We start from the raw sequence: 10,202 nt of genomic DNA on the forward strand, positions 1-10,202 counted from the left end.
ACGTATATGTAGTACTAGTACAAACCTAGAGATGGCGCTGCGAGCGCTATTTGCAATCTGTATTATCTGCACAAAACAAAGAGCGCATGCGTGGTTATACTTTCAACAAGTATCAGTGTTTTGTTCGACAGATTCAATCATTACTATTATGCCAAAAGAGGCTTGTCAAACTGCTCAAATTTTAAAATTTTTTGATAATGTGTTTGACTCGGTGAATGGAACCTTAAAAAGGAACAGAGAAGGCAAACCACTCAAGATGGTTGTGACCAAATCGAGTGAACACCGAAACTTTTGGAGATGTATGGTAATGAAATAGTAAAATGCAATGTTCATCAACATTGCATTTTACTATTTTTTTTTTATGCATTGTTGTTTTAGATATCTAATTTTCTTTTTTATTATTATTGTTCGCTCCGCTTATATATTTTTAGTGCGCATGTGCGACATTCGCCCCCGCTCAGTGTGAGTTTCACCCGCTTGGTCCGCATGCGCACCCTTAACGCACTCCGCTTTTAATTTTAATACGTATTACGACTCAGTTCAGTTAAAACGCATTTTGAATACTACGCATCCGCTTCGCATCCGCCAAAAATTCAGTTTAGTTCTCTACCGCATCGCTACGCCGCTTCAGAAGGTAATTAATCAATTATCATTTGTTTTATTTAAATTTTTAATTAAGAATTATATTTTTTTATTACAATCATCTTGTTTTTTTTTATTATTGCTAATTTTTGAAACCAGCACCTCCGCTGTTATTGTCGCCTATAATTAGAGCGCACAATTTTTTGGTCCTTCGAGCCGGATATCCGGATTTAATTTCATTTTCATTCAATTTCATTTAATTTTATACGCCATTTTTGGACGAGATTTCGAACATTTACCGTCGCTACTTCTTTTTGGTTTCGTTCTCGTCCGTGTTCGCAAAACATCTGGTGCACATCTGCCAATTTTTGTTGTCTTTTATGGTAACAAACAACTCGGTGTTTCTTTTCTTTTATACAGGATCGTCATTTATTATTTTAATTTAAAAATTTTCGATCACTTTGAATTTTCTAAATTTCGCAAATATGGCCGACAAGTTACCCAAAATGATCCTGAAACGTAGTGGATTTTTAAATCGATTAATTGAAACCGTAGATGTTGGTAACGGTATAGATAATACTGAGCAGGAATCATTATTTATTGTTCGCGCTACTGATTCACATCACACCTATGATGAGTTTATAAAAATCCATAATTCAATTATTTCGTTGATCGCTGATGATGATTTTGAAACGCACGATGATGTACGTCGTCAAGCTGATATCGCATACTATTCCATAAAGGCCCGTATGGCTCGTATAACTGAGTCCAAACTTGCATCTGCGACACCTGCACCTGTGACACCTAATCCGATTACCACACCTAAACTACAAAAAATCACCTTACCCATTTTTTCTGGTGATTTTAAAACCTGGTCTAGTTTCCATGATTTATATCGGACAATGGTCCATGAAAATACAACGCTTTCCAACGTCGCCAAATACCAATATATGATGACGTCACTATCGGGAGAACCGTACCATCTGCTTCAGGGATTACCGGTGACCAGTGACAACTACGAAATTGCTTATCAAACATTGAAAAACCGCTATCAAAATAAACGGCATTTGGCCACAATTTATTATAATGAAATACAAAATATTCATATGAAACATGAGGACTCCTCAAAGGCATATCGGCTACTGATCGACACCTTCACGGAAAATCTCGGAGGTTTAAAAACGCTCGGTTTCCCGGTGGACGCTTGGGACTTTCTGCTCCTTAATATTCTGCTTCAGAAATTGGATTTGTCAATTCGAACGAAGTTTGAGACAGAATACAGTAAGGTTGAAATACCTACATACAATCAGCTAATTGAATTTCTGGAAAGTCATTCCAAAGCCTTGGAATCCGTGAAAATGATTTCCTCCTCCAAAGTCGCTAAATCCTCTCCGAGTCGTCCTTTGAAAACCTACCCAGCTACATTGGATACTGAGAACAAACAGAAATTAACAAATTTAGCATGCATTCTATGTGAAGATTCACATTACTTATATCAATGTTCAAAATTTCATGAAAGAACACCATCGCAAAGATTAGCCTGCGCCAACAGTCATAAGTTATGTAAGAATTGTTTAAGCTCCCGTCATACCACCAATAACTGCAAATCCACTCACACTTGTCGAGTATGCAATCGGAGACATCACACGCTGCTACACCTAAATTCAAATAATTTATCTCCGAAGCCAGAAGTTTCAAAACCTAGTCCTCCATGTGTCCCCGAAACCACGGCTGGATCTGTAATGAGTTCATTACTCACTGTTGTCCTGCCTGTCGCTGAGGTGGAAATTGAAGATTGTTTTGGGGCGTTTCATAGGGTCAGAGCATTAATTGATTCCGGCAGTATGATCAATTTCATAACCGAAGAACTTCAGAATCGCCTTAAAATCGCTAGAACAAAGCACTCCATTGCCATTGAGGGACTAAACCAAATGAATTCGACATGTAAGAAGGGCAGTGTCATTTGTGCCATCAAACCATGTAATTCTATGCAATCTACGATTAAATTTTCTGCTGTCGTAACCAGCAAAATTTGTTCCAAGCAACCAAGAGTACCTATTGAATTGTCAAGATATCCTCATCTTCGTAATCTCAACATAACAAAGAGTCAATTATTACCTGGATCTATTGATTTATTGTTGGGGTCCGAATTAGTGCCATATATTTTAACTGGAAATCGTCAAATAGGTAAAATGGACGAGCCAGCCGCTTTGGAATCTGTTTTCGGGTGGTTGGTGATGGGTAAACTGACTGATTTTCCACCGTCAACGTCCAATACGTCTTTAATGACTGAGCCGTCTCTGGACATCTGTATGCAGAAGTTTTGGGAGGTTGATCAGGTGAAGGGGATCATCGCTGGGTCACCGGAGGATAATCAATGTGAAGATCGGTTCAAATCCACGTACCAACGTACTGAGACTGGTCGATTCATGGTCATGTTGCCTTTCAGGACAACAGATTTGGAATTGGGTGAATCTTATTCCCAAGCTCTTCATAGATTTTTATCTCTAGAAAAGAGACTAATCAAAGCTTCTGATATATTTGAGAAATATAAGCAATTTATGGAAGATTACCTGTCAACGGGCCACATGTCTCCTGTTCCCAAGACAGATTATTCTAATACTACCGCATATTACATCCCGCATCATTATGTTGTGAATCCTAACTCTTCCAAACTCCGAGTTGTCTTTGATGCTTCCGCCAAGACTTCCTCTGGGAAATCTTTAAACGACATTCTGCTTACCGGTCCCAAACTGCAGCGCGATCTCGTTTCCATTCTCATTAATTTTCGCTGTTTTCCTATTGTATTCATTTGTGATATCAAACAAATGTACCGCCAAATATTAATTGTGCCTCATCAGCGCGATTTTCAAAGAATTATCTGGAAGGATTACAAAACTAATGAGCTACTTGAATATCGGTTGAACACGGTCACATACGAGGTTTCTTCTTCTCCATTCCTGGCACTGCGGGCGGTAAGAGAATTAGCTACAATTTACTCGGAGCAGTTTCCGGAAGCATCGCGAGTGGTTTTGAACGACATGTATGTTGACGACATCGTAACCGGCAGTTTCTCGGTACAACACGCGTTAAGTCTGCAGCAGCAAATTATAAAATTATTATCATTGGGAGGTTTTGAGCTCGCGAAGTGGGCAAGTAACTCGCCAGAATTATACAAATCAATCAACGGCTGCAAGGATGGGGTTGCTGTATCATTGGATCAAAAGGAGGATGGTTTCATAAAGGTGTTGGGTCTCCATTGGGATCCTCAGGCCGACGCCTTTGGGTTTTCCTACATTCCTCGAGAGACACCATGTAGCAAGAGAGCTATATTATCAAGCATAGCTCGTATTTATGATCCGATGGGGCTAATTACTCCTTGCATTCTCGCCGCTAAACATCTTATTCAGAAGCTTTGGCTGGAGAGATTAAATTGGGATGATCTTCCATCTCAGGAAATCCAGAATTATTGGCATCAATATAAAATGCAGCTGCCACTTCTGTCAAAATTGAAGATTCCACGACAAATACAACCATCATCAAGTGAAACTGTGGAACTTCATCTCTTCTCGGACGCCTCTTCAGTGGGCTACTGTGCGGTGGCGTATCTGCGTACTGTTTTATTTGACAATACTATTAAACTGAATTTTGTCTATGCTAAGTCTAGGGTTGCCCCGCTAAAGGTTATTTCTATACCTCGACTGGAGTTGTGTGGTGCTGTCCTGTTAGCGGATTTAGCAAGATTCCTGATGTCAAGCTTCCCATCATTCCTTAAACCGAAGATCTTCGCCTGGTGTGATTCCATGATAGTGCTGAATTGGCTTGATTCAGCTCCGCACCGCTGGAAGACTTTTGTTGCCAATCGGATAGGCCACATTCAGGACATCATCCCCAGAGATTGTTGGCATCATGTACCATCGCACGAAAACCCTGCCGATCCAGGTTCGCGAGGGCTTCTTCCCGCCGATTTGGTTCAGTGCAGGCTGTGGTGGCAGGGACCTGATTGGTTGTCACTCTCATCATCGAACTGGCCATCCAGACGGACCATTACATGCAACAATGAGGCCTTATCCGAAGAAAAACAACAAACTGTGACTCACGTAACAAAAAAACCTGATAACTTTCTAATTACCTTACTCAATCGCTTTTCATCTTTGAATAAAATTAAAAATATAACCGCATATGTTTTGAGATTTGTTTCAGGGTGTCGGAAACAGAACAAACATTATCACCAAGCTCTTTCCATTTTCGAAAAGCAACAGGCTTTACACACAATCGCACGTGAAGTCCAAAAGGAGTACTTTTCTGAACTATACCAACAAATAAAAAATAATAAGCTGCCTGCAAAACAATATAGAAAACTCGCACCTTTCATAAGCCGGGAGAAATTGCTAAGAGTGGGTGGACGTCTTCGGAACTCGGAACTCGGCTTCGACACTAAACATCCAATTCTTTTACCCGGCAAGCATCGATTGAGTGAATTGATCGTCGAAGAATTGCATCGTCAACATTTACATCCAGGGTTTCGTACACTATCAGCCATTATTGCCAACCAATTTTGGATTCTATCGCCCAGAAACACAATTTATAAAGTATTATCGCGATGTATTAATTGCTTTAGAAACAATCCAAAATCCTATACACCAATTATGGCCGATTTGCCAGCTTTTCGAGTGAATCAGATGAAGGCATTTACTACGGTGGGCATTGATTTCGCTGGACCTTTCACAACCACAGTACGGAAACATCGAGGAGCCAAAGCTTTTAAATCCTACCTATGCATCTTCGTTTGTGCCGTCACAAAGGCGGTGCACTTGGAATTGGTGACTGATTTGTCTTCCGATGCATTTTTGGCTGCATTGAGGCGCTTCGTGGCACGTCGAGGAAGATGTATCAGAATATTTTCCGACAGGGGAACTAATTTCGTAGGCGCCTACAATCAAATGTTACAGATTGCACAACAGGCGGGTGGACGACTTGGTATTGAGTGGCTGTTCAACCCTCCGGCTGCACCTAATTTTAATGGTTTGACGGAGGCTGGAGTTAAATCAGTAAAAACCCATTTAAAAAGGGTTGTGGGTAACCAAATCTTAACATTCGAAGAATTTTATACCGTACTTACCCAAATAGAATCCGTCCTCAATTCTCGTCCGCTTTGTCCTCTCAGTTCGGATCCGAATGACTGTCAAGCTCTCACTCCTGGCCATTTCCTCGTATTAACACCGCTAAATACTGAAATTCCCTGTAAAGATTTCCAGGATACGCCGTCCAACCGATTGTCGCGCTGGGAATTGCTTCAAAAAATGGTCCAGCATTTCTGGATGAGGTGGAGTCAAGAGTATCTTCATACCATCCAGCAAAGGGCAAAATGGAATAAAACGTACAACAATATCTCACCTGGAACACTTGTAATCATTCGAAATGAATGTTTTCCGCCCTTGACATGGAAGTTTGGCCGCGTTGAGGAATGTTTTCCTGGGCGAGATGGTGTCATCCGCGTCGTAACGGTTAAGACCGCGCATGGTCGATTACAGCGACCTGTTTCGCAACTTTGTCCGTTGCCAATTGAATATTGTTGATTTTTATTTTGTATCATGTTTTAAGTTGCTTGTACATTTACTGTTATTCGCGGCACAATTTATGTTTATTTACTTTTCCTTGTTGTTAAAAACATTCGTTTTTGGCGGGTGTTTGTTCGCTCCGCTTATATATTTTTAGTGCGCATGTGCGACATTCGCCCCCGCTCAGTGTGAGTTTCACCCGCTTGGTCCGCATGCGCACCCTTAACGCACTCCGCTTTTAATTTTAATACGTATTACGACTCAGTTCAGTTAAAACGCATTTTGAATACTACGCATCCGCTTCGCATCCGCCAAAAATTCAGTTTAGTTCTCTACCGCATCGCTACGCCGCTTCAGAAGGTAATTAATCAATTATCATTTGTTTTATTTAAATTTTTAATTAAGAATTATATTTTTTTATTACAATCATCTTGTTTTTTTTTATTATTGCTAATTTTTGAAACCAGCACCTCCGCTGTTATTGTCGCCTATAATTAGAGCGCACAATTATAATATATATATTATTATATTCAGTAAATTTTAAATAAAAATATTTAATTAATAAATGTAGCTTTTTTTATTTAAAAACAAATAAACAAAACCACTATACTATATAAAAATTATCCATCTAAATTTCGCGGCTTATCGAAAGAAGTACTAGTACATTCCGCTAATGGCGCTGAATTTCATTTCGACTAAATAATGGTGGGGAGTAAAGCTTCTATATACATACATATAATATATTTTTCTATGTAGTAAATAAAGTTGGTCCAAAAATTGTAAAGAAAAGTACAAATTTTCGACAAGCTTTCGCATTTCTGGCAACGGGGGATTCATATTCAAGTTTTATGTATTCAAAGATTGTTCCAGAAGTGTGTGCAGCTATAATAGAAGAATTACAGGAATTTATTAAGGTAAGAATAGCCATATTTCTAGGTTAATTTATTTATTTAAAATAGTTATCAAAATACATACATTAAATAAAAATTATTTTTCTTTAAAAGTACTTATCAATTCAATAATATCTGTTGGAGTTTCTTGATTATATAAGGAATCTGTTATTAAAGATGTGTGTGGTAGCTGCTCGTTATTGTATGAAGGAGATGGTAGTGGTGTTTGTCGGCTATATGATGATAATGTAGACGGATGGGGAGATGATACTGACATACGCGTATTGGCTAAGTATGCATGATGTGGATGTGTCAAATTGCCCATATCCGCTTCAAATAAAATATTTACATGATGTTCCACAATACTTCTGGTATGTTGATCATATTTGTGATGTTTATTAGCTACATGTTCACCAAATACAGTACTTTCGTTTCTCGTTAATTTGTTTCGAAAATTTGTTGTTTCAATCGTAGATTTCAAAATGTCATAAGCTTCATTCATTCTAGGATCCTCGTTGTTCTTCCTCCTTTTTTGATTTTGTGAAGAGAAAGATCTTGCTGTAGTCACTGCTTCTTTTAAGTTTTCCGATATTACCCAGATAGCTATATTATGAACAGCAAATCTGCTTTAAAGATGTCGGCCACGTTATAGACCACACAATATGAACTGAACTTGCATCTTTATTGAATGATTTTTATATGCTATAAGTATTTTCGTACAAAACCACACCTCAATACATCTATTGCCATATTACGGTTTTTAACGGTTACATCAAGGTCAACAGTGTTACCAACATAAAACATTAAAAAAAAAACAACTTAAGAAACTAAAACCCCAACATACCGGCCGCCTTGACATATCTATGTCAAAAAAAAATTAATATCAAATATTAAACTAAAGTCTTACGATCAGTTTGTGTTTTTTTTTATTCACTCTTAGGTAAAAAGCACACCTTTTTCACACCACGTTTCACCTCACCCCGATTAGTACGAACACTCACCACTCGTATTGCTCCATCATTGCCAGGATGCAACTCGGTCACTAGTCCTAAAGGCCAAAGTAGCGGAGGAGTGTTGTCCTCCTTAAGTAGTACCAAGTCACCTATTCGGATACCTTCTGGAACGTCGATTCGCCATTTGTTGCGTTGTTGGACAGTATGTAAATACTCTGAAGACCATTTTTTCCAAAAATTTTGGCACATTTGTTGTAATTGTTGAAAATTATTTAATGTATTGGTTGGTATTTCCGTAACGTTTCGTTGAGGTAGGGTAGTCAATGACTCACCAATCAAGAAATGCCCCGGTCTAAGTGCTTGTAAGTCATAAGGATCTTGGGATAAAGGGCACAATGGTCTGGAATTTAGGATTGATTCGATTTGGACTAGTAAAGCATAAAAAGATTCGTAAGTCAATCGCGCATTTTGTACAATTCTTTTTAGATGATACTTCGCCGATTTCACCGCTGCCAAAGACCTCCGAAATGTGGTGTACGAGCTGGGATGAATTGCCATTTTATTTGCTTTACCTCAAAATTTATCAGTTTTTCATCCTTCTGTAACTCGGTTACAATCTTAAACAATTCATTATTAGTTCCCTTAAAATTAGTCGCGTTATCAGAGTATATAGTTCCGCATAAGAGATTTATTGGAAGGCGCGGCTTCCAATAAATCTCTTCAAACAATTTAAAAATGCGTCCGTCGACAAGTCAGTCACCAATTCTAAGTGTACTGCTTTCGTCACAAAATATACAAATATACAGATATAAGCCTTTAGGAATTTGCGATTTCTCAAATGACTATTCTTTATTAAAAATGGACCTGCATAGTCTATACCCGTTATGTAAAAGGGTCTAACCGGTACGGTTCTGTCTCGAGGCAATTCGCCCATTTTTGGATTTCAAAAATTTGTCGGATTTGCTCTAAAACATATGATGCATTCTCTTAAAACCTTTTTTATTATGTTTTTACCGTTTATCGACCAAAATTTTTGACGAATGATCGTTAAAAGGGTTTGAGTTCCAGCATGTAGATGTTCTAAATGTTTTTGTTTTATCAACAGGTATGTAAATCTGTGCTGTGGTAAAATAGTAGGGTGTTTTTGATTAAAATCTATTGGTGCGTTTTTGAGTCTACCATCTACACGTAATATACCGTTTTCATCTAAATAAGGATCCAAAGAAATTAACTTGCTACTTCGATGTACAGTTCTGCCATTCTCCAAATCGCTTATTTCTCTTTTGTATACCGTTTTTTGCACAATTTTGATTAAAATGTCAAATCCAGTATTATATTCTGTTAGTGACAATGTATCTAATTTACGATCTGCTTTAGAAATCTTGCAGTTGTTGGAAAATCTGAAGCATAAAACCGTTACGTGCACCAATGTGCGAAGAGAAGAGAATCTCTCGAAAAGATCGAAGTCGAAATCTTGATGAGTTACTTTGAAAGATCTTATATCCGGTAGGCTTTCGTGTTGTATTCTATCATACTTTGTATTTGGCCATTCGTGTTCCATTAACTTCAACCAACGAGGACCTGTCCACCACAAATCAGATTCCTCTAGGTCGGTAGTAGAGATTCCTCTAGAAATAATGTCAGCAGGATTCTCTTTGGTCGATATGTGTCTCCAATGACTTACATTTGAAGATTGAATTTTAGAGACTCGATTAGCGACAAATGTTTTTAGTTTATCTGTCCAACACCATATGTCGTCGAATTTCATGTTTAAAGCTTTTATTGAACTGGTGATCAACTTCGTCAGCAATTCAGCTGCACATAGTTCAAGTCGAGGAATAGATATTACCTTTAATGGTGCTACTCGCGATTTTGCCGTCAGCAGACGTACTATAATTTTTCCTTTAGAATCGATGCTTCTTACGTAAACACAGGCTCCATACGCTAGACTGGATGCATCACAAAAACCGTGTATCTGAACATGAACGCTTTCTAACACTAATACATGTCGTGGTACACTAATTTTATTAACAATTTTTAAGTCGTCAAAAAGTGTAAAAGATTCGTTATGAATGTCTGGTGGTACTGTTTCATCCCATGATATTTTTAACAGCCATAATTTTGAAGCAATATTTTGGCTCTAATGATGATTGGACCGATTAAACCCAGTGGATCAAAAATTTGAGATGTAATAGACAATATAGTTCTTTTCGTAA

At 38.2% G+C, this 10,202-nt stretch overlaps 2 protein-coding genes across 2 annotated transcripts; one reads left to right on the forward strand and one right to left on the reverse strand.

Annotated features, from left to right (window-relative positions):
* The first annotated feature begins 1,067 nt into the window (after window positions 1-1,067).
* On the forward strand, window positions 1,068-6,646 carry LOC139429977 (uncharacterized). Its single transcript, XM_071196496.1, has 2 exons — window positions 1,068-6,503; window positions 6,611-6,646. Exon 1 carries the CDS (start codon window positions 1,068-1,070, stop codon window positions 6,159-6,161), a length of 5,094 nt encoding a protein of 1,697 aa, XP_071052597.1. The 3' UTR covers window positions 6,162-6,503; window positions 6,611-6,646.
* Window positions 6,647-7,959: 1,313 nt separating this feature from the next.
* Window positions 7,960-8,544, reverse strand: LOC139430154 (uncharacterized). Its single transcript, XM_071196808.1, has one exon. The coding sequence runs from the start codon at window positions 8,542-8,544 to the stop codon at window positions 7,960-7,962; it is 585 nt and encodes a 194-aa protein (XP_071052909.1).
* Between the last annotated feature and the right edge of the window lie 1,658 nt (window positions 8,545-10,202).

The sequence above is a fragment of the Onthophagus taurus genome, chromosome 6 (assembly GCF_036711975.1).
Source record: "Onthophagus taurus isolate NC chromosome 6, IU_Otau_3.0, whole genome shotgun sequence".
NCBI lineage: Eukaryota > Metazoa > Arthropoda > Insecta > Coleoptera > Scarabaeidae > Onthophagus > Onthophagus taurus.

Excerpts from the sequence above, each read along its gene's own strand:
- LOC139429977 (XM_071196496.1), top strand. The coding sequence starts at position 1,068 with ATGGCCGACAAGTTACCCAAAATGATCCTGAAACGTAGTGGATTTTTA.
- LOC139430154 (XM_071196808.1), bottom strand. The coding sequence starts at position 8,544 with ATGGCAATTCATCCCAGCTCGTACACCACATTTCGGAGGTCTTTGGCA.